This window comes from Abramis brama, assembly GCF_963993115.1.
Source record: "Abramis brama genome assembly, chromosome: 20".
In the NCBI taxonomy this organism is placed as follows: Eukaryota; Metazoa; Chordata; class Actinopteri; order Cypriniformes; family Leuciscidae; genus Abramis; species Abramis brama.
The window spans coordinates 813,644-838,433 of record NC_139982.1 but is presented as its reverse complement, the minus strand read 5'-3'; the positions used below and the strand labels follow the sequence as shown (position 1 = coordinate 838,433).

Genomic DNA, 24,790 nt, shown 5'->3' with positions numbered 1-24,790 from the left:
CCTTTAGCTGGATAAAGGTGCTAATGCAGAGGCATGTATGGCACCTAAAGGTAAAATACAGAATATTGGTGATAATCAGGCTATGAATAGTGACTATATAGGCTCTAATAAACGTGGCTGTGATGACTATAAAGATCAGGACCCTAATAAGCCTTCATATGACAGAGGTCACCTCTACCCAGTTCAGCACACGTACGATCATATCTCCATGCTGGCCACCTCCACCCTGACCAACGCCGCTCCACAGGACTCATGTTTCAATCAGGGTAAATGGAGGGATCATGAGGCGGCTGTTATTGAAGATCTGAAAGACTGTAAGGATAAGGCTTATGTGGTGACTGGTGTAGTTCCTGATCACACCAAACCACCACTGAAAAATAGAGTGACTGTCTCAAAGTATTACTGGAGAGCCACCTGTTGTGTAAAGAACGGTGAGAACCGGTACACAGGTCAGGGTTACATTGGACCTAATCAAAACAATGTAGTGCAGACATTATCAATTACAGAGCTACAGACACGGCTGGAAAAAGATTACAAAGTGAATAATATTAAAATTGTAATTTTCCCGAGCCTACCAGCCCCACCACCACTACCACCAAGCCGCAAGAGTCTGAGAAGATGAAGTCATAGATGATGGTTGTAACTAGTTCAGCCTTTAGCCTATGAGCTAAAGTGGATGATCTGGCATCTACATCTCTGACTGGAGTTGGTAATATCTGGAATCAGATCTTCATACTCTAGATCATGACTTCATAATCCTGTCCTGCCTTTCTGTTATTTTAATGAAGATCTCCAGCCATCTTTGTCCACTTCACTGTTTCACTGTTACTGGATTAACATGTGTGTGTAATAAATGCTGGATGTGTAATCAGTTACATTTAATAAAGACAGTGTGCAAATGTGTCTTAATGTGTTTAAACCCTTTATTCAAGCCCACACACACACTCGTATGAGGTGTGATTTGTTCATTTACTTTGCAAACTTATGGCGCGTACTCCGTGCCGAAATTAAACATCCGAACGACCGATCAAACATCTATCCGAACGTCTTGAACTTTCAAACGGGTGACCCACGTCACGACCTGACGGATGTCAGCGTCTTGAAATATTTTTTCCATATTCACAGACTTTCAAGGACCCGTGGGAACCCTGTAATATATTGTTCACTTTTACTCATTTGTACGTGTAAAAGGCTGTCGTCGATTATAACATTTGTACAACTGAAACTCCAACATAGGATTTCAACATATTATTTGAAATGCATCACAATTAAATTTTCCAAAGATGTTTAAAGGTTGTTTAAATCCAAACCACACGTGTAACACAGGACTAAAGCTGATTGGTTCCGTTGAACGGCTGTAACTTTAGCTGGAAAATAACTTTATTAAAGAACCACTATAAAGCCAAAACAATCTGTTACCTTAAATTATCCGCTTATCTCTGTGAAGCTGCTTTGAAACAATCTACATTGTTAAAAGCGCTATATAAATGAAGATGACTTGACTTGGTTATGATAATGAGCTCGCACCTCAGAGCTTCTGGCTATCAGATGTGTGTGTGTGTGAGTGCAATTAGATTTAGAAGAATACATGTAATAAACCTTTATTATATAGAGCGCTCTCGTCTCTAGAGGACTCGGAGGAAACCACACGACTCATGTGGAGATTAGGCGTTTTAGTGGTTAACTTTTTAAAACATGGACGGTTTTGGTGAATCGATCTTCAGAGGGATATACATCTCAGGCTTCATTAAATTAGTTAAAGTCATTAAATTAACATTACTTGTGCTTTTAAACTGTCAAAAATACGACTGGCACAGACGTCTTTTTCAGTGCAGCTACATTCAGTTTGACCAATCAGAGCCAAGCTTTCAGTTTGACCAATCAGAGCCAAGCTTTAAGTTTGACCAATCAGAGCCAAGCTTTTCAAGTCGAAGCAAATTGGAAGAGGTGAAAATCTGCCCTCAGCACTACTGTTCAGTTTTAGCTGTTAGCATAAGTGTCTGAGGTGCAGTTGTGTCCTGTGGAGAGGTCTGAAACCCTGAGAGTCGTCACAGGAGCTCAGCTCAGCACAGGTGGAGGTCAGTGATGCGAGACGAAGCAGGAGAGAGAGTTTCATCAGCTTTATTTAAGAAAGGTGTTTATGCGGTCAGCACACACGCTCCTCCGACACCCTTGATCTTCTCCTCGGCCCGCCGGCTGAAGAACTTGGCCTTCACGATCACCGGCTGCTTCGGCAGCTTGCCTTTGCCCAGCACTTTGAAGTAGCCCTGAAACACACAGGTCAGAGGTCAGAGGAGAGAACCAGACACGACTCGTTCAGCAGGACACACACACTCCTGACGGGAGAAGCGCAGGGACAATGCTTTTTAATATGAAAGTTAACCCTGATTGAGACACAGGTGTAGTTCACGAACACAGATCTCCGGCTGCTCTCTCCATAAAGCAGATTACTGCAGTGACAGCAGCTTCAGAGGGAGGTTATACTGTAAAGCAAATGCACTGAACTGGTTTTATACATAATATATAATGACAAAACAATATGGCCTCTAAATCTGCTATTAAAGGGATAGTCCACTTTAAAATGAAAATTCTGTCATCATATACTCTTCCTCGTGTTGTTCCAGACCTGTATTAATTTCTTTCTCCTGCTGAACACAAAGGAAGATATTTAGAAGAACATCAGTAACCAGACAAGATTTTGGACCCTATTGACTTCCATAGTAGAACAAAATATACTATGGGAGTCAATGGGACCCATTAACTGTCTGGTTACTGACATTCTTCTAAATATCTTCCTTTGTGTTCAGCAGGAGAAAGAAATTAATACAGGTCTGGAACAACACGAGGAAGAGTATATGATGACAGAATTTTCATTTTAAAGTGGACTATCCCTTTAAGAGCAAAGGCGTGTGTTTAAAGAAGTTGTTGCACATTTGAAGCTGATATCAAACATTGCAGGGCAGGCTGAGCTCCAGGAACAGGATTGGTGTGTGTGTGTGAGTGTGTGTGTGAGTGTGTGTGTGTGTGTGTACTCACAGCGCGCACGACGTCGATGATGGGCGCGGGGCCTCTGAGCGGGCTGTGTGTGTGTGTGTGTGTGTGTGTGTGAGAGAGTGTGTGTGAGTGTGTGTGTGTACTCACAGCGCGCACGACGTCGATGATGGGCGCGGGGCCGTCGGGCTTCTTGCCGTAGTTCACTCTCGTCTGCTCGCTGACCAGCGTCCACAGCTTGTCCAGGTTAATGGTGGGGCAGAACACCGTGTTCCTCTTCAGATGGTAATGCCTCATGCCCACCTTCCCGAAGTACCCCGGGTGACTGACGACACACACACACAAACATCAGCATCTGGCATCACTGAATCAACACTGATCTGATCTGGGGTCAGTTCTTCACACCGCACTAAACACGCCTGAGACGATCACAGATCTTCATCCCTGATCTCTGGCTCAACATTATGGTAATATCTGGATATAGTCGTGAGATTGCTGCGTGCTCATTGGACAGGGCAGATGCTCAGATACTCAGACCATGATCAGCAATTGGCTGGCGGCACGACAGCAGCGTGATGACATCATCACTAAACGTCACACCTGACCAAACCACAGAGAGTTATACAGATAAATGAAGTGTACACAATCCAATTATTTCACACTTTCTAGTATTCACAGGCTTTGTTTTTCCCTCAATGCTGTAATTAGAAAGTCAATAACATTATCCCTGTGAGTGAACCCGAGACCCGTCGATCCGGGATCTGTACGGGTTCGGGTCTATATTTTAAATGATCAGCCGGGTCCGGGTCGGGTCCGAATCTATTACTTCGGGTCCCAGGTCTGTTTAACATTGTGTGTAATACCCGTGCGATCGGAGTCATCAGATCAGACTCGGAGAAAACCCGGCCGTGATTAGACACCGCTTGTGTTTTTTTGTAACTTGCAAAATTAGGACACTAAATTGCGTTAAAAAGCATATTTTGTCCGGGTCAGTTCGGTGTAGCACATTACGGGTCTCTTTCGGGTTCGGGCACGAATGTTTGGACCCGTGAATACCTCTACTGTGAAGTAGATCTGTGGCGGACAGCACTAATGAGAGTCTGACAGCGTAACACAGGGTGGGAGTCTCGCTAGCTGACTAGCGGTTCATGAGCAGTGAGCGGCTCTGAGGTAACCCGGACTGCTCTCAGGCTAGGGTTGGGAATCGGAAGACATTTTCCGATTCCGGTTCTGCCAAACGATTCCGGTTTCGGTTCCGGTTCCCATTCAATACAAATTATTAAAACTAATAAAAAAATAGTAGTGAGGCAAAAATCCTTTTTGTGTTTATTTCTTATACTTGTCAAATGAGTTTAGCAGACTGGTAATGTCAACAAATTCAACATTATTTAGCAATTTTTGCAAAAATAATTTAATTAAGGAAAATAAATATTTCTGCATTCTCTAGGATAATTTGGGCCCTGTTCTATAGCTTAAGCCTTATTGTATCTCCAGCAGTGGAGAATACCCTCTCAGAAGGGGTAGAATATGATTGAACACACATGTAAGATCTAGACCGGTGAAACATAATATTTTGATTTGAATGATTGATTCATAAAGACTTCATTACTGGATGAATCAGCGCTCTAGCAGTTAATAAACAGAACTGCACGCGTTTTGCGGAAGAACATTGTAGCCGGAGCTACTTCTCTATGTTTATTTCTATGACGCGGGCGAGTCACTCAGGCACTGTGCTACTCCGCAGCGGTGCCGGTGTAAAGTAGTCCGAGTATAAACGCTTATTACAGGCTTGCTGTAGTGATTCAGGATAAGACAAAAACACGGTTTGAAAAAAGGCATTCATGATGTACTCGCTCATTATATACATTTAAATTCTGAAGCGTATTTTCGCTATTTGAAGCGACTTTCAAAAGGTGATTTACTCAGTTTTGGTTGCTACCGTAGATATCAGTGTTTATTCTCGAACTATAAACTTTTATTTCAGTACTTCTGTGATCATTTGAATATTTGTAACACCGAAATACCGATACTGTGTTGTTGAAAAGATTGTGAAAGTAAAGCTGTTTCATATTGACAACTGCTCTATCAGCGACAGCGCAAACAGATTTGAATGTTCCAGTGTGAAGTTTGTCATTTAGGAATAAGATCCTCTCTCTCTCTCTCTCTGTCTCTCTCTCTCTCTGTCTCTCTCTCTCTCTCTATCTCTCTCTCTGTCTCTCTCTCTCTCTCTGTTACTATTACACTGTTTACTAAAATGAATGAACATTAAATGTGACAAGCACACATCTTCCTGTGATTACAGAGGGCTGTGCTACAGATAACCTGCAGTCTAATCTCTAAAGGCCCGTTCACACCAAGGACGATAACTATAAAGATAACGATAAAGATATAATTCTAAAAATCGTTCTCCATATTAAAGAATAACAGAGTTCACACCACAACTATAACGATAAAGATATGAGGAACGATATCGTTGGGATCACTTTCAGAACGATTTTATTCCAGCTGTCAAACGATAAAACACTGACAGTCAATCAGAATCCATTCTAATTTAAAGGTCTCGCGCATTTAAAATGGGGCGCGCGTGCTTAGAATAAAAAGACTGTTATCGGTCGTTGGTGTGGACTCTTATATAGTTATCTTTATCGTTATCTTTATAGTTATCGTGCTTGGTGTGAACGGGCCTTAACACTGGAGTCACTGTGATGACCCTGTGAGCTGCTCATATCTGAGTTTACCATATGATGAAGCATCACTGACCCGTGTGTGTGTGTGTGTGTGTGTGTGTGAAGCTACCTCTAAACGCTCAGTGCTGTATAGAGCAGTGGTTCCCAAACTTTTTGAAAGCATGGCACCCCTTTGTAGTTTTTTTTCCACAGCACCCTAACCCAATTAAACTAAACGAACATATGTACATACATATATACAATTATATCCAGATGAGCAAGCAACCAATGAAGCATAAACAGCAGCATGAATTTATTATGAATGCATTACAACAGACATAATATGAGGCGAAACAACCCCTTCAGATGAATCATCAGTCCATTAATAACTGGACACATGTCAACAGACTGATTTTAACCAATAAGGATACTGTATGTGAGAATCATTGGAATAAAACAGATTTAAAGATACTTAACTCTTTAAATAATAATAAACAACTCCAAATATTTCTGCATATGTTGGTGTTTTGATATGATTTTAAAATATGCTGTAAACAGGGTTAGCCTATTATAGTTTTTCATTTTTCATTAGTTTTTATTTTTATTTTGTTTTGACTGTTTTCAAATTCAGTTTAGTTTTAATTAGTTTTTAAAGTGGGTTTGCTAGTTTAGTTTAGTTTTTATTGTTTTAAAAAATGCTTAGTTTTCGTTTAGTTTTTATTAGTTTTAGTGTTAGTTTTAGTCTTTTTTTTGTAATTTGGGTTATTTGTCAGGGGCAAGATTCAAAAAGACATAATGACATAACATTATTTAATATTTGAATCACAGCTTATATAGTGTTTTGACATCGACAACCACAACCAAAAAGTGCATTTTTCCTCAAACTTGCGAATAGTTAACTTTCTAAAGAAGGCGCAATCGCTTCTCGGGTCGACATTAACACACTGACAAAATTATATTCAGAATTTAAAATATTTTTATACCACTTTTTAATGTGTGATTGTGTAAAGGTGTTCACGAGATAGAGATACTAACCTTTCGCGAACTTGCTTTCAACGTCGAACGAACACTCGTTCTCATGGAGACGCGGTGTGCACGGAGGGGAGGGGCTGTGTGTGTGTGTGTGTGTGTGTGTGTGTGTATGTGTGTGTGTGCGCGCGCGCATGTGAGAGACACATGAGTGACAGAGACGGAGGGAGAGCAGGGAAAGGAAATGCATTTGAACGAATACACTACGAACGAAGTGTTTTAAATAGCGTTTTTTCCCACCTAGTTTTCATTTTTTTGTTCGTTTTCGTTAACGATTATAACCTTGGCTGTAAAAGGTTATTATATGGTGCAATAGTTATTTTAGGCCAGTGGTTTTCAAACTTTTTCAAGAGCGACCCTTTTTTTTTTTTTTTATTGACGCGACCCATAGGCCTATATAGGCCTATTCTTAAGCCTTTTGTTAACAACCGCTTTTGATGATGCACGTGCAGTGGCTTATCCGTGACGCGATCGCAACGCAAAGTTGATTCTGCACTCTTTTGATCTAGCTAAAGCTACAGGGATGCTAACTGGTTAACCATTAACCATTGTAAGAATATTAACCAATTAATAGCCTACTATCCTTTGCTGTATGCTTAAATTCACTAAAAATATTCCACAACAAATCCTTTAAATTTAACGCTATTCAGAACAGAACAAGAATGAAAAAATATATACATCTATAAACAAGCCAAAGCGAAATAATATAAAGCGAAAGTGAAAGTAAGCGGCGTTGGGCTCACGTAACTCTCTCATTCGAATACATTTTTTGTGTAAAAAATAAAAGTATATTTGTAATAAAAGTGTTAGGTGTACTCAGTACTCAGTGTTAGGTGTACTCAGTACTCAGTGTTAGGTGTACTCAGTGTTAGATGTACTCAGTACTCAGTGTTAGATGTTCTTAGTGTTAGATGTGCTCAGTGTTAGGTGTACTCAGTGTTAGGTGTACTCAGTACTCAGTGTTAGATGTGCTCAGTGTTAGGTGTACTCAGTACTCAGTGTTAGGTGTACTCAGTGTTAGGTGTACTCAGTACTCAGTGTTAGGTGTGCTCAGTGTTAGGTGTACTCAGTGTTAGGTGTACTCAGTGTTAGGTGTACTCAGTGTTAGGTGTACTCAGTGTTAGGTGTACTCAGTGTTAGGTGTGCTCAGTGTTAGGTGTACTCAGTGTTAGGTGTACTCAGTGTAAAAGAGTATACCCCTTTATAAACTGTATTTTTTATTAAACCAGGGGCTATCAAAAGAGCATACCCCTTTATAAACTGTATTTTTATTAAACCAGGGGCTATCAAAAGAGCATACCCCTTTATAAACTGTATTTTTATTAAACCAGGGGCTATCAAAAGAGCATACCCCTTTATAAACTGTATTTTTATTAAACCAGGGGCTATCAAAAGAGCATACCCCTTTATAAACTGTATTTTTATTAAACCAGGGGCTATCAAAACAGCATACCCCTTTATAAACTGTATTTTTATTAAACCAGGGGCTATCAAAACAGCATACCCCTTTATAAACTGTATTTTTATTAAACCAGGGGCTATCAAAACAGCATACCCCTTTATAAACTGTATTTTTTTATTAAACCAGGGGCTATCAAAACAGCATACCCCTTTATAAACTGTATTTTTTTATTAAACCAGGGGCTATCAAAAGAGCATACCCCTTTATAAACTGTATTTTTATTAAACCAGGGGCTATCAAAACAGCATACCCCTTTATAAACTGTATTTTTTTATTAAACCAGGGGCTATCAAAAGAGCATACCCCTTTATAAACTGTATTTTTATTAAACCAGGGGCTATCAAAACAGCATACCCCTTTATAAACTGTATTTTTATTAAACCAGGGGCTATCAAAAGAGCATACCCCTTTATAAACTGTATTTTTTTATTAAACCAGGGGCTATCAAAAGAGCATACCCCTTTATAAACTGTATTTTTATTAAACCAGGGGCTATCAAAACAGCATACCCCTTTATAAACTGTATTTTTATTAAACCAGGGGCTATCAAAAGAGCATACCCCTTTATAAACTGTATTTTTATTAAACCAGGGGCTATCAAAAGAGCATACCCCTTTATAAACTGTATTTTTTATTAAACCAGGGGCTATCAAAAGAGCATACCCCTTTATAAACTGTATTTTTATTAAACCAGGGGCTATCAAAAGAGCATACCCCTTTATAAACTGTATTTTTATTAAACCAGGGGCTATCAAAAGAGCATACCCCTTTATAAATTATTTTTTTATTAAACCAGGGGCTATCAAAAGAGCATACCCCTTTATAAACTGTATTTTTATTAAACCAGGGGCTATCAAAAGAGTATACCCCCTTTATAAACTGTATTTTTATTAAACCAGGGGCTATCAAAACAGCATACCCCTTTATAAACTGTATTTTTATTAAACCAGGGGCTATCAAAAGAGCATACCCCTTTATAAACTGTATTTTTATTAAACCAGGGGCTATCAAAAGAGCATACCCCTTTATAAACTGTATTTTTATTAAACCAGGGGCTATCAAAACAGCATACCCCTTTATAAACTGTATTTTTATTAAACCAGGGGCTATCAAAAGAGCATACCCCTTTATAAACTGTATTTTTATTAAACCAGGGGCTATCAAAAGAGCATACCCCTTTATAAACTGTATTTTTATTAAACCAGGGGCTATCAAAAGAGCATACCCCTTTATAAACTGTATTTTTATTAAACCAGGGGCTATCAAAAGAGCATACCCCTTTATAAACTGTATTTTTATTAAACCAGGGGCTATCAAAAGAGCATACCCCTTTATAAACTGTATTTTTATTAAACCAGGGGCTATCAAAAGAGCATACCCCTTTATAAACTGTATTTTTATTAAACCAGGGGCTATCAAAAGAGCATACCCCTTTATAAACTGTATTTTTATTAAACCAGGGGCTATCAAAAGAGCATACCCCTTTATAAACTGTATTTTTATTAAACCAGGGGCTATCAAAAGAGTATACCCCTTTATAAACTGTATTTTTATTAAACCAGGGGCTATCAAAAGAGCATACCCCTTTATAAACTGTATTTTTATTAAACCAGGGGCTATCAAAAGAGCATACCCCTTTATAAACTGTATTTTTATTAAACCAGGGGCTATCAAAACAGCATACCCCTTTATAAACTGTATTTTTATTAAACCAGGGGCTATCAAAACAGCATACCCCTTTATAAACTGTATTTTTATTAAACCAGGGGCTATCAAAACAGCATACCCCTTTATAAACTGTATTTTTATTAAACCAGGGGCTATCAAAACAGCATACCCCTTTATAAACTGTATTTTTTATTAAACCAGGGGCTATCAAAACAGCATACCCCTTTATAAACTGTATTTTTATTAAACCAGGGGCTATCAAAACAGCATACCCCTTTATAAACTGTATTTTTTTATTAAACCAGGGGCTATCAAAACAGCATACCCCTTTATAAACTGTATTTTTATTAAACCAGGGGCTATCAAAAGAGCATACCCCTTTATAAACTGTATTTTTTATTAAACCAGGGGCTATCAAAACAGCATACCCCTTTATAAACTGTATTTTTATTAAACCAGGGGCTATCAAAACAGCATACCCCTTTATAAACTGTATTTTTTTATTAAACCAGGGGCTATCAAAACAGCATACCCCTTTATAAACTATTTTTTATTAAAACGGGGGCTATCAAAACAGCATACCCCTTCATAAACACTGGTATGCTGTTTTGACAAAGTAGGCTAAATTGACAGACCCCGCTATAAAACTCAACTTCCGGTATGCTATTCTGACAAAGTATGCTACATCGACAGAACACCGCCGTCTCTACATTATGAGCGCGCTTGCCACGCGCCTACATTTGAAATAACGAAATTTTGGTCGGCAGGAAAAATAATCCAATTCCAACGAACCGTTCGGTTTGAAAACGCGTAACGTTACCGAACACCGAACCGAAAGCCTCGTACCGAACGGTTCAATACGAATACGTGTATCGTTACACCCCTACTTACCACTATCTTGTTTTTTCTTATCCTCCTATTCCTTTCTCTTCATTATTTTTTGGCTTCCTGAAGCATAATTCCGCTTCATGATGACTGCCGAGGAGTTTTTGTATTTTGCCGGCAGCAGAGATCGCGTGATTGGCTGGCTGCTGTCAGCGACTACTGAGGGGGGGCCCCCTTGAGGGGGATCCCGATAACAGTGTCATTGCACTTTACTGCATTGACTATCAAAGGGGCGCTCACACAGTTTGTCGTTGCATTTTATTCTTAACCAGTCGTTGTCTTGGGGCCCCAGGCCAGCTCGGGGCCCCAAGCAATTGCTTGGTTTGCCTGCCTTGTCGCGACGGGCCTGACTAAAACACCTCTGGAAAGAAGGGGGTCTTCACTGCGTTCTGTTCAGACAAAGAGTTTGATGGCTTGTGTTCAATGCACTGCTACTGCAGAATGAGTGAAGGAATGAGTTTTCTTTGTGTTTTTGATGACAGAAATTGAATTGACGCTTCAAAAAATGAATTGTTGAAAAATGACAACTGAATAAATGTGCTGTGGATAAACCGGTGTCTGTTTTGCTAAATTAGTTAATGTCACTTAACAGAAGGTTATTAAACAGTTTTTTTCTCCTCTATTTATTATGCGGTGAGTGTTTTATCAAACATATATATTTGTTTTTATCCAGCAAAACATTGTTTTTAGTTTGTATTGCACTTTAAATGAAAGTACAAAAAACTATATTGGAAATCAGTTCAAAACAGTGCAAATTACTAATTGTATAATGTATTTTTGATATGTGTAACCAATACAAACGCTAAAACAGGTTATTTCCAAATGATGAACAACGAGTGTGACTCTAATAGAGTCAGGAGTCATTTTTATCTTTAAAATAATAATTGTAATTAGTTTTTTATGATTATTTGAATGACTGATCCACTATAAGCCGTAAACAAAGTCGCGGTGGTGATGGCGTCATGTAACCCACGTCATGCAGAAGTTCTGAAGGTAACAATCTTTCGAATGTAATATTCTCAATATCATTATCGCTATTTTAACAGTGAAAGAAAAGTGCAGCACATGCCCAGATCGCAAGAGTGGCCAGAAGTGGTGCAGAAGTTGTTTCAGTTCCAGACATGATGTCTATCTGAGAAAGGCTCTCAATAAATTTAACATGCTCAAATGTATATAAAAATTCTTCATTTTGAGTTCGTTTTCACATCTACTTCTGAAACAGCTGTTTTTTCTCAAATGTTGAAATTTGGTACACTTGTAGAGATGGTCATGAAAAGTAATTGTACCAATTTTTGAGTCTCTATGACCAACTCTATAGCGCCATCACCAGTTCAAAAATTTAACATTGAAATGGTTATAACTTTTGAACCCTTTGAGCTTGAAAAAATCATCTTTATACACCTGATTCCACTCATTATAGTGATCACAATCAATATATTACATTAAGACTCCGCCCATTACAGTAGTGGCAGTACAGTATTCAGTTTATTTGCTACTCCTCATTCAAATTGTGTCCAATTCTTACGAAAGATGAAAAGATTGGCACAGATGATCTTTGTCCTGAGCCGCACAGAAATGACTTAGCCGATTTTTTTTATTCATCTTTGTTCAAAAGTTATGGTGTCACCAACTTAACAAGGTCGACCCAAAATTGGTTCATAGGCTGAAATCTCGGCCAAAGTTTGATCAATCAAAGCAAAGATTGGTACGCTTCATTGGAACCATGATCTGAAGGGCCATGCTAAATTTGGTAACAGTGCCACCTACAGTTCATGAGATCTGGAAAACTACTATTTTGGCCAATAACTTTTGAACAGTTTGTCAGAAAATCATAAATGGATATCTATGGATTCCTTGTGTCATGCCAAATCCGTGGATCCCAAATTTGCCAGGATTGGATATACCACGTATTCGCCATTTTGAATTGTGTCATTAATTGCCATATCTTTTAAACTATATGACAAATCTTCACAAAATTTGGTATGGATCATCAGCAGCATGTCCTGAAGGTACATGAGAAGTTTGAACAGAGCGCCACCTAGTGTTCCAGAGATACGTTTTTTGCAAAAACACATAACTTTTGAAAACAGGGTTCGAAATTTGATTTCTTTATGTCATTATGTTCCTTGGTTTATGCCGATTCGGACGATATCTCATTTGTCATTTTCCAACAATGTGACTGTATAATTGTATTATTATTAAACTTTTTAATTCAGTTAAATAATTTAATAAATCTGAATTAAAAACAATTAAGCCAATACAATAAAATAACCACACTTTTAATTCAAGTAACACAAAAATTGGACAGAAAATAAGCCTATATTAAAATAATATTAAATATAAATATTTAAATATCAATATAAACACATTTTCTGTTGTTTCAGTGTCATGCATGTTACCCTGATGCTGATTTGTCTTGTTTATGGGTAACACTGTGCACTGTCTGTTCATTTGCATTGTACGTGTAGTTTGGATGGGCCACTTTAGCTGATCTGTAAGTCATCATGTGTCCTTTAGTTAAACCATCTGTCTTTTCATGGTGTTTATCAGTTTATTTTAAAGTGTGTACTGTATGTGTGTGTGATACAGGGAAATAAGCTGTCACGGTTTGTGGTGCAAGACAAACACACAATGAAGAAGAAGGAAGTATAACCAGCTTTAATAATCCTCAAGGCAAATTCAAATAAGATACAGTAAGCAGTCCAACACAACGTACACATGGAGGAGACCCGACCATGAATCTCAAACAGAAATGAACTTAATTAGTGGACATAATGAGACACACACACCCAGAGGCGAACCAACATTAAGTTTGGGCCCCAGGCAATTTAACATTTTAACATTAAAGTGCTTATTTTTTAATTAACAAAATTTCTATATTCATCTTATATAATAGAAGATACATTACAATCTTCAAGATACAGTACAATCTTCAAATTTATAACGGATTGTCACCTTAAAAACATTGCTTTGTGTGGTGGTGACAGGAACAAGCCATGCTCCTACATATAGCGCCAGTGTGAAGGTAAGGTACAGTGAGTCGCTGACACGAGAGACTAGTTTAGTCAAGCCTTTAATGGCGATCGCAGAAATACAACAACAAGAAGTAGCCCACGCGCATGCTCCGCCTGGGTCTGCGTGTTCACGCTCCACGTCAAGGACCACGTCACGATCCACATACTGGCGCCACCCGTTTTCCTCCGGATTATACACCCTCTTCTCCGGCACCTGTCGACTTGAGAAACACACAAACCGGGAAACAAAAAGGTGGTATGTGACAACACAAGATGAATTGAATGAACCATCTGTGCAATTCCAACAGCACAGCAGACCTCACAGAGCTGTATTTAACACCAATGCAACACATCAGACAAAATCCTTTAAGCCAAAATAAGGATACAGGCGAAGGCAGCCCATCTATTGAAGCTCATAATCTTTCAACTTGTTAAGGGGCTGACAGAGACGGGCCGGGACAGCTGAGGGGGAGGCCATCTCGTGACATGGAGCCTCCACCGAACAAGATGGGGACACATCTCTATCTTCCTGGCGTCCGCTGCCATCAGACCTTGGGGATGAAGCAGGCTCCGCTATCGCCAAGGGGATGTCTGGATTACTTGGGGGAGCGCTAGGTGGCACTTCACTCTCAGATGCTGCACAGTCTTCACAATGACCTACGACACTTGGGAAAGAGTCAACTTTATAACAGTCAGATAAGCGGACCCTATAAGAAGCACTTACACCGCAGCTGGGAACCCGTAAACTTGCGGATCTTGCACCATGTTCCATCAAATCTAAGCACGGGATAATGGCTTCGAGCTCGAGTCAAGTCAAGTCAAGTCATCCTCATTTATATAGCGCTTTTAACAATGTAGATTGTTTCAAAGCAGCTTTACGGTAACAGAGATTGTTTTGGCTTTATAGCGGTTCTTTAATAAAGTTATTTTCCAGCTAAAGTTAGTTTTGATTGATTCGCTTCCGTCGCAACGATCATTTGTTATTAAATTAGGGGCCGCTAAGACGACACCATTCTCTCTACACAGACTTTAAAGAGATGTGTCTTTAATCTGGCTTTGAACTGACAGAGTGTGTCTGCTTCCCGGACAATGGTAGGAAGACTGTTCCAGAGTTTTGGTGCTAAATAGGAGAAGGATCTACCACCAATAGTCGATTTAGATATTCTAGGAATTTTTAACTTTTAACTTTTGAGATCGCAATAGACGTGAAGGACTATAATGCGTTAAGAGCTCGCTCAAGTACTGCGGAGCTAAACCATTTAGTGCTTTGTAAGTAATCAGCAATATTTTAAAAATTGATGAGACGTTTAATAGGGAGCCAATGCAGTGCAATGCAGTGCTCGAGACTTATTGCTATATAGGTACATGAGGTCACCCAAGCTAATATCTTGGCTAGGTGCATCCCGGCTTCGTGGTGCTTTCGCCTTAACACTGTGGGGGTGGTTAGCAAGGCATTGTGTGTGCTGCATCAAAATCAGTTCCGGACACGGCTATTTAACTGAGCGACAGCTACCGACAGCAGCACAGGGCTGATGGCCCCGCAGTATGGTTCTAGACGCAAAATCTCGCCCTGTAGCTCCTGGATAGCCTTTTCCGCCACCAGATTTTTGTTAATATTTTTTGCATCACCTACCTCAACGGCCAGCCTGTATTGAGCAAGAATTACATCCTTGGCCAGTGCTGAGAAACCTGGTGCTGGGTCCGTTCTAACTACGGCAAAAGGGCCATCGAGCGGACAAAGGCTAATGCACAAGCGTATGATACCATCCCACAACGTCTTCTTCCGTTCGTCATCAATCAACAAAGTGGCTGTGAAGGATGTCACACACTCACAAACAACTAGGATAAGCTGACGTCCACGATCAAGCACGTCAGCTGCAAAGGTAGACCTGACCGTCTGCATTGCTCCGCTGCGAACACTGGGGACTGTGCCAGTGCAGCACATTGGTGACATCCCTTACTGGTAAGGTGGACGGCCAACTCCAAATCCAGGGCCTAGAAGTTCCAGCCGACGACAAGTCTCAACTGGTGTGCCGAGGGCGAGGGGTGATCTAATCTAATATGTAATGACATAAGCAAACCATGCAACTCTGACCTAGGAACGACGATGCACTCAGTGGTGGTCGACAGTGGTGTGTTATGCCATACAACTAAAAGCCCATCTCTTGCCAAGGTAACAGTGTTCAAATAACGTTTCACATCTATAACTGTAGTATCTCTCTTGGAGTTACCCTACGAAGGTCCGGACACTCTGCCTGAATGGACACCCACATGGCTCTATTGGCAAAGGGTACCTTTTGAGTTCCACGTAAGATGGCACACCACAGAGACCACAGATTCACGGATGAACCTACCCACTTGACATGTAGGACTGTCACATTGTGCAGCATTACAATTAGCATAATCTGATGGGAGAATAACAAGCCCGGCAACATGACGAACAGAGACCTGGAAGCGGCTTGCAGTCAACAAGAAAGTGGTAACTCGCGGGCTTGCAGAGAATTCGCCCCTGCACAGCTTTTCAAAAGCCTGCACATATGGTTTACTGTCACACAAAGCCAACATTGCAAATGCGGTGCAAACTAGCGCGAAAAGTACCCTGACTACACACCCACCCCAAAATGTCTGTCTGGACCGGGGCAACCACAGTCTTACTGGGAGCTAAGCAGAGATTGCATGCCTGGAGAGTCACTAAGACCTTTTTCCACACTGCAAGAAGGTCTTTAAGGGTAGAGGTCGTCCGATTCATCGGTTTTGCCGATTAATCTGCACCGATAGTTGATCGGTGGAACTATCGTTATCGGCAAAAATACATACCGATAGTTTTTCCTGGTTGCGTCCGTTGCTGGAGCGGCTGAGAAGCGCGCGCTGTCATTCATTACACAGTAAGAGAAAGCTGAGAAGGGTCTGCTGGCATCATGCAGTACAAGAGCGGCCTCTAGAGCAGTGGTTCCCAAACCTGTCCTGCCGGCACCCCAACACTGCACATTTTCTTTGTCTCCCTAATCAAACACACCTGATTCAACTCATCAGCTCATTAACCCATGTGATAATGAGCTGATGAGTTGAATCAGGTGTGTTTGATTAGGGAGACAAAGAAAACGTGCAGTGTTGGGGTGCCGGCAGGACAGGTTTGGGAACCACTGCTCTAGAGGTGTAATAAAAACTATCGCTGATGCCTCGTGTTGTTTATTTCGACACGTGATTCTGCGTGCTGCACTGAGAGCACAAGCTGCGTGGAGAGCGCTGACATCAAATGTGCATTTAAAGCACCGACAGCTAAAAGGTAGCCTATGTATACAGTACATTTTGTCATATCATTATAAAGTGATTAGTTTGTTGACTAAACGCTGCATTAGTAGAGAAAGAACAGCACAACAGTTATGTTTGTTTGCCTTCAAGGCTGAGAGGACGCTAACATTAGTAGTACCTCAAGCGGTTAAAACACTGACAAAAATAAACGTAAGTCCGACCCGAATGTTTAATGTCACAATTGTTAACTCTATTTGCATTAGTTTATATCCAGCTGGTTACTTTTATGCATTGAATATTCAGAGAAATTGCATATTTAAAGCTAGAGACGTAAGATAGCAAACTGATATGTTCATACAGCCAACAGAAACATAAACAAATCAGAAAAGCATATTTTTTCATCATCACTTTAATACATATTTTGTTATTTTGATTAGATAATAATCAAGTGTTTATAAAATAGAAGCAAAAGTGTGAGACTACATTTAATATTTATGTCATTTCAATGCTCTTGTAGATATTTAAGCATGACTGTTTGGCTTTATATGAAATGATAACACTTACAATAAAATTCCACATGCAACATTAACTAAGGTTAATAACTTCTGTATAAGGATTGTTCATTATTTGTTAATTAACATGTACTAATACATTTTTAAATTAAGGTTCTCTTACGAGAGGTTCTCTCGTATTTCGTAAGTTGCTTACGCATCGGGAAAGTCTTCTTTCTTCGAGATCTGAAGCCAAAAATTATCCTTAATTTTGTATTCATTGTCAACGCAGTGCGGCAGACGGCAGACCTAGGCAGGCTGTATAAGCGTGCTCATTGGCTGCTCGGCGGCAACTGCTTAAGCCTATCAGTGAGCGCTCTGATACGCGGCCTCCAATGAGGGCGCTTTGCGCCCTCCACACCCTTCTAACCGTCAGAATGGGTGTGGCCAGCGTGTATATAACCAGCGCTCACAGGCTAAATATCTGATTTTCTTATCTTCAGCGAAGCTCTTCGCATCGCTGGATCTTGAGAGCCGCCGCCGTTGAAACCAGCGACCAGCAAGCTTAGGACAGCGCCTGAAGAAGCCGGCCGTCTTCGCCGCCTTAAGCCATCCGTGCCTGCTACGCTATCCGGCGACATATCCTTTACATTATTACTGTTACTGTGTGTGTTCGCTCCGCGACACACTTTCTCTGTATTCTAAAAGAGCACGAGGCGTTTTTATAAAAACGCCTCGTTTTTCCTGCGGCTCGTGCCGCGCCCCGCTCAGCAACGGAGACCGCCACCTCATCTGCGCTCTCTGCCTGGGCCGCGAGCACGCCGCCACCGCACTCTCTACGGGCGGCTGTCCCGAGTGCGAAGAACTTTCAATGTCGACCCTGCGGGCTCGACTTGAAGCTTTCGACCAAGCTGTCGCTCCGCCTGTCCCTGCCGGGCCGCGCGAGAAGAAGCGCCGCTCGCAGAGACCACCGGAGACTAATGTGACTGAGGAGCTCGCCGGAACCTCTCCCTCGAGCTCTCTCTCGCCCTCTCCCTCCCGGCCGCTCTACCGCCGGCTCTGCCCGCGCCGCCGCCGCGTCAGGGGATGAGGCGAATGTGATAGATACCCGTACTCTCCCTCTGGTCGAGCCGTGCAACTGCGCCGCTCTCAAGGGATGGCAGAAGCGGACGGTCTCGGAGCGAGTTTCCTCTTCCTCTGTTCGAGCCGCGCAAACTGCGCCGCTCACAAGGGATGGCAGAAGCGGACGGTCTTGGAGCTCTCTTTACGTTACAAGAAAGCTACTCCGTCCTCGCGCGTCACTCACCGGTGAAAGGGGAACAGAGTGTTTTCGTCCCGCCGTGGCCGGACTATAACCTCCATTTCTCACACATTTCTCAGTCCCCTCTTAAGTTCAGGCGACTGGAATTGTTACTATCGCAGTATACGAGCCTGTTATAAATACACACACGCCTGCAAGCAAACGCCGTCACAAGACATGATGACGCTAACCGAAAGCTAATGTATTCTCCCCTGTGGCTCAGTGGCGGAATCTTAGACTTTCACGCTAGAGACCCGGGTTCAATCCCGGCTCTCGCGGCAGATAAAATTTATGCTGTTCGCTTCTCCGAGCTCGCGGACAGTTTTTCTTACATACAGAAAGCAAGCCCGCTCTTTCCCTTGTTGGGCCGCGCAGATTGCGCCGTTCACAAGGGATGACAGAGCGGACGGTCACGAGCAACGTTCAGAAAAGAAGAGAGTGTGTTAGTCCCGCTGCGGCCGGACAACCGCCAATTCTCAAAGGGCAAACCGTTTTTTGGCCTGTGGTCAGACCAGGAAAAATGCCTCCACATAAACTGTTTGGAGATGATAGCGGTCGAGAACGCGCTCAAGCGCTTCCTCCCATTCATACAGGATCACCATGTGCTAGTCCGCTCGGACAACATGTCCGTGGTATCCTATGTGAACCGACAGGGCGGTGTCAGATCCAGGAATCTGTGCAAGCTGACAGAACGCCTTCTCGTGTGGGCTTACCGCTCGCTGCGCTCGCTGAGAGACGCGCACGTGCCGGGCCACCTGAATGTCGGTCCAGACAGACTGTCCAGGGACAACATTCCCCCGGGAGAATGGTTCCTGCACCCCCAGACAGTCCAGTTTCTCTGGCGCCTATTCGGCAGAGCGGAGATCGACCTCTTTGTGTCGAAAGACAACGCTCACTGCCCGAAATATTACTCGAAATGCGAGGACGCGCTGTCCCAGACATGGCCCAGCCTCCCGCTGTATGCTTTTCCTCCGATCTCCCTGTTGCCACAGGTCATTTCGAGGATCAGAGAAACGCACCACTCAGTGCTTCTGATAGCCCCGCGCTGGGAGAACCAAACTTGGTACCCAGAGCTAGTGAGGCTGTCGCACTCATCCCCATGGCCGATCCCGGTGAGAAAGGATCTCCTCTCCCAAGCCGGTGGATCGATCTGGCATCCCCATCCAGAGCGTTCGTCTCTGCATGCATGGGTGATCAACGGATACCCGTTGACCTGTCAGAAGGGGTCGTGAACACGATCACACAGTCTAGAGCCCCCTCTACGAGACGGCTCTACGCGTCTAAATGGTCGGTGTTTTCCAAATGGTGCACTACTAAAAGCTTGGATCCACGTGCATGTGGGGTCCCGCGGGTGCTCTCCTTCCTACAAGAGCTGTTGGAAAAGGGCAGGTCCCCTTCCACGCTCAAAGTATATGTGGCGGCTATTGCAGCGTTCGTGGAGACGACGCGCAGCCGGGCAATAGGAAGGAATGAGCTCATTATCCACTTCCTCAGAGGAGCTAGACGGATGAACCCCCCGCGGCCCCCCTCGGTTCCTTTTTGGGATCTGTCCTTGGTCCTGGGGGCCCTGAAGGCTTTTCCCTTTGAACCGCTCGAATCCGTGGATTTAAAGTACCTGTCGCTTAAAACCGTTTTTCTGATAGCCCTGTCTTCAGTTAAACGTGTGGGGGATTTGCACGCGCTATCTGTTAGCCCTGCATGTCTTGAGTTCGGACCGAACGACTCGAAAGTCATTCTCAGACCGAGACACGGTTACATCCCCAAAGCGATTGGAACCCCTTTTAGGGCACAAGTCATTTCCCTTTCGGCTCTGCCAGCATCCGACAATGGGGACAGTGATAACCTCCTATGCCCTGTCCAGGCGCTGAGAGTTTACATCACGCGCTCCGCCGCTTTCAGGCGTTCAGAGCAGCTCTTTGTTTCCTTCGGCGGACGCACCAAGGGTCTCGCCGCCTCGAAACAGAGCCTGTCCAGGTGGATAGTGGACGCGATTGCAGCAGCTTATGCCTCCAAACACCTGCAGTGCCCTTTGGGTATCAGAGCCCACTCTACTAGAGGCATGGCCTCGTCGTGGGCCTGGTCCAGCGGAATTTCTATCCACGATATTTGTATGGCAGCGGGCTGGGCCTCCCCATCAACATTCGTGAGGTTTTATAACCTGGAAGTTCCCGCCTTACAGGCAAAATTATTGTCAGTATAAGTGACATATATGCTCTGCCCAGTCTCTCATGTGCAGACTACGTTCACATGCTAACGATACTTCTGGTATATACTTAGGGTGAAGTGTTTTTATACTCAGACCGGCTGGGCCGCTCTGTTTCTCATTCCCCTCTACGCGCTGTTTTACCGGTGCTGGCCCGCGCTGCTGGCCGCCCGTATTCCACTATGTAGCGCGGGGGTTTATTCTCTTCATGAAAGACCGACTATGTCGCTCTTTTCTTACCCTAATGAGTGCTTATGTACTGTGTGGCCTCGCTCTGCCGGCCCTACTGTTTTGCACTACTATATGCTTACAGACCGGCCGCGCCGCTCTATTTTATAGACTGAGTGAAGTGCTTTGTGCTGTGCTGGCCCGTCTCTCCGACCGGCCACATATTCCAGCAGAATGTTTTTCCCCGGTCTCCCTGGGATTCATGGGCTGGATGCTCGGCGCACACGGCGTTGACAAAGGGTTCCCGATGCGTAAGCAACTTACGCAATACGAGAGAACCTCTCGTAAGAGAACGTACTCGGTTACCAATGTAACCTCGGTTCTCTCTAGAAGAGGGAACGAGTATTGCGTAACCTGCCGTGTCGCGCCACGAGCTTTTGCGCTTCAGACTGCGAAAACCAGATATTTAGCCTGTGAGCGCTGGTTATATACACGCTGGCCACACCCATTCTGACGGTTAGAAGGGTGTGGAGGGCGCGTATTAGAGCGCTCACTGATAGGCTTAAGCAGTTGCCGCCGAGCAGCCAATGAGCACGCTTATACAGCCTGCCTAGGTCTGCCGTCTGCCGCACTGCGTTGACAATGAATACAAAATTAAGGATAATTTTTGGCTTCAGATCTCGAAGAAAGAAGACTTTCCCGATGCGTAAGCAACTTACGCAATACTCGTTCCCTCTTCTAGAGAGAACCGAGGTTACATTGGTAACCCAGTACGTTTTTATTTGTTAACATAGTTAATGCACTAATCAAACTAACATGAATGATCAAGGTGCAATTGTATTGCTCAAATATTATACCGATCAAATTTTGTTCAATTTCAAGTTGGCTTGAAAAAGAACAGTTAAACAGTTACATTTTGAATGTAACTGGTTTTATTTGTTATTTAGAGTATTACTTTTTGTTTCAGTTTGAATGAATGTCTTTTATTGACTTCAATATTTATTCATATTATATATTTATTTCATTTAGCATGTTTTCATGGTTCAATACAGTTTTATTATGTTTATAATAAAGTTCAGCACTGTTTTACTTGGAGTGCTATGTTTGTTTTTATCCAGTATCAATTTTAAAAACTATCGGTTGATTAATCGGTTATCGGCAAGTATGGCCCAACCTAGCTATCGTTATCGGTAAAATCCACTATTGGTCGACCTCTATTTAAGGGTTTCAGCCCCACAATACAGGCAATCAGCAACCTTGGCCACTTGTCCCTGTTGAAGGAGGTCGCCAAGTACCCGACAGGTCAATTCTTCTCACACAGTTTCTAAACCAGGCATGCCCATGGCACATCTGGCATACACCCGGACCCCTTTAAATGGCGTGACCACCCTGCAGTACTTCATAGAGGATTTGGACAGTGGAATTTGGTAGAATGCCTTGGTGAGGTCAGTGGCGACAATACTGAGCAATCTGACGCAACGTGGCATCCACATTTGGCATAAGTGACAGCTGGGGTTTGCTATATTGACCCACATCGGAAAATGCTGTAACAAGACGAAATGGGTTGACGTATTCAACATCGACGTCAATGTCTTCAGGCTTTCAAAAAACACCTAGTGATTCTAGCTCGTTGAATTGAGCCAGCAGCTCCTGTAACTGGTCCCTGGAGTACTGTGGAACTCTTCCCTTCCATTGCGGTGGTTGGACAGGCCCCATGTTTACCCTCGCCTGGAAGGGGCCAGCAGCGCTATTATAGCTCCTGAACTGCAGACTGAAGACCTCATCAAATCCCCTATTAATCTCATGAAATTTATCTCTAATGTCTGCCATTATAATACCATTGGGGTCTATTGAGATAAGGTCAGAGAATAGTGCTACACTGGGCAAACTGGACTTGCGAGCAGGGTTCTGAGGAGTTTCGATTGAGGCCTGTTCGGTGAGGGACACCGGTACGTACATCATGCGAACACGGCATACATGTTCATGTTTCTTGATGCCCTGAGGTGCGTCAGTCAAATTGGGAATCCTGATTTTTCAGGATACCCCCACAAACAACGATGGACCAAACCATTGCGCACGACCCTCATGCGGCTCTAACTGTATCAAAATCTTTACAATTATAAACCGACAACGAAGAAAACGTCTCGGGTTACGTCTGTAACCCTTGTTCCCTGAGAAGGGAACGAGACACTGTGTCATAAAAATGACTCTTTGGGGGACGCTCCCTGAGCGTGCGCCTCTGAAGTATGAATGAAACTATTCCAATCCTGATTGGAGCTGCGTCATGACATAATATGTGACGGCATACCCGGAAGTATAAAATGACGCCGGCACACACACGCGTTAGCCTCGTGATGAAGCAAGCCGCTCCCAGGCATGAAGGGGCGTGGCAAGGCGACGCAGTGTCTCGTTCCCTTCTCAGGGAACAAGGGTTAAAGACGTAACCCGAGACGTTCCCTTTCGAGGGAACACGCACTGCGTCTTAAAAACGACTCTTTGGGGAACGAATGCCCACTATGCCATGCACCAAAATGCCTGCTCTTGTGTGAAACTGTATCAGGCACAAGCTAGGGCGAGAGCACCAAGGTTATAATCGTTAACGAAAACGAACGAAAAAATGAAAACTAGGTGGGAAAAAACATTGTCGTTAACTGAAATAAAAATAAAAACGAGGTATTACAAAAACGATAACTAACTAAAACTGTAATGTGTGTTTGGCAAAACTAACTAAAATAAAATAGAATTGTAGAGTAATTATTCTTAGTTTTCGTCTTTGTCGAGGTCTTTCATTTTTTAACGCTATTTAAAACATGCAGCGTATTCGTTCAGCTACATTTCCTTTCCCTGCTCTCCCTCCGTCTCTCTGTCACTCACGCGTCTCTCACATGCGCGCGCACACACACACACACACATAGCCCCTCCCCTCCGTGCACACCGCGTCTCCATGAGAACGAGTGTTCGTTCGATATTGAAAGCAAGTTCGCTAAAGGTTAGTATCTCTATCTCGTGAACACCTTTACACAATCACACATTAAAAAGTAGTATAAAAATATTTTAAATTCTGAATATAATTTTGTCAGTGTGTTAATGTCGACCCGAGAAGCGATTGCGCCTTCTTAAGTTATCTAGTCCAAGTTTGAGGTAAAATGCACTTTTTGGTTGTGGTTGTCGATGTCAAAACACTAATTTATATAAGCTGCGATTCAAATATTAAATAATGTTATGTCATTTTTTTTACTTTTACACTGAATGTTTGCTGCTTCAATCCAGATGAGTAGGCTATTGACTGTAGAGGGTAATTTTAGTATAGGGTGTGAAAATTGTACAGCTGTGGTAACGTATTTGTATAGGGTGTGAATTCTGTATAGAAGATGTGTAGATTTTTGGTACGGCGTGTGGATTTTGTAAGAGGTAAAGGAATTTCAATGGGGTGTGATTTTTTTTTCTAAAATTGTATGATGTTTTTGTTGAGTTATTATTACACAATACTTTTTCTGACCTTTTTGAATCTTGACCCTGACAAATAACCCAACTTACAAAAAAAGACTTAAAAACACTAAAACTAATAAAAACAAAACTAAAACTAAGCATTTTCAAATAATAAAAAATAAAATAAACTAACAAACCCACTTTAAAAACTAATTAAAACTAAACTGAATTT

At 42.4% G+C, this 24,790-nt stretch overlaps 1 protein-coding gene and 1 long non-coding RNA gene across 2 annotated transcripts in view; one reads left to right on the top strand and one right to left on the bottom strand.

Moving 5' to 3' along the window:
* The first annotated feature begins 2,041 nt into the window (after window positions 1–2,041).
* LOC311070548 overlaps window positions 2,042–24,790 on the top strand; it is a 36,724-nt gene continuing 13,975 nt past the window's right edge. The window contains exon 1 of the long non-coding RNA XR_014603688.1: window positions 2,042–2,078. This is a non-coding gene — a long non-coding RNA (uncharacterized lncRNA). The remainder of the gene's footprint in view (window positions 2,079–24,790) is intronic.
* On the bottom strand, window positions 2,106–3,445 carry LOC311070547 (large ribosomal subunit protein uL15-like). Its single transcript, XM_084094459.1, has 2 exons — window positions 3,142–3,445; window positions 2,106–2,267 (listed from the first exon to the last, which is right to left on the bottom strand). The coding sequence occupies exons 1-2, from the start codon at window positions 3,286–3,288 to the stop codon at window positions 2,139–2,141; spliced, it is 276 nt and encodes a 91-aa protein (XP_083950585.1). The 5' UTR covers window positions 3,289–3,445; the 3' UTR covers window positions 2,106–2,138.

What these genes read in the sequence shown, in the direction of transcription:
- LOC311070547 (XM_084094459.1), bottom strand. Translation starts at nt 3,288, where the DNA reads ATGAGGCATTACCATCTGAAGAGGAACACGGTGTTCTGCCCCACCATT. An exon ending in TCATCGACGTCGTGCGCGCT is followed by an intron (nt 2,268 to 3,141) that starts GTGAGTACACAC and finishes TGTGTGTTTCAG; the next exon opens with GGCTACTTCAAAGTGCTGGG.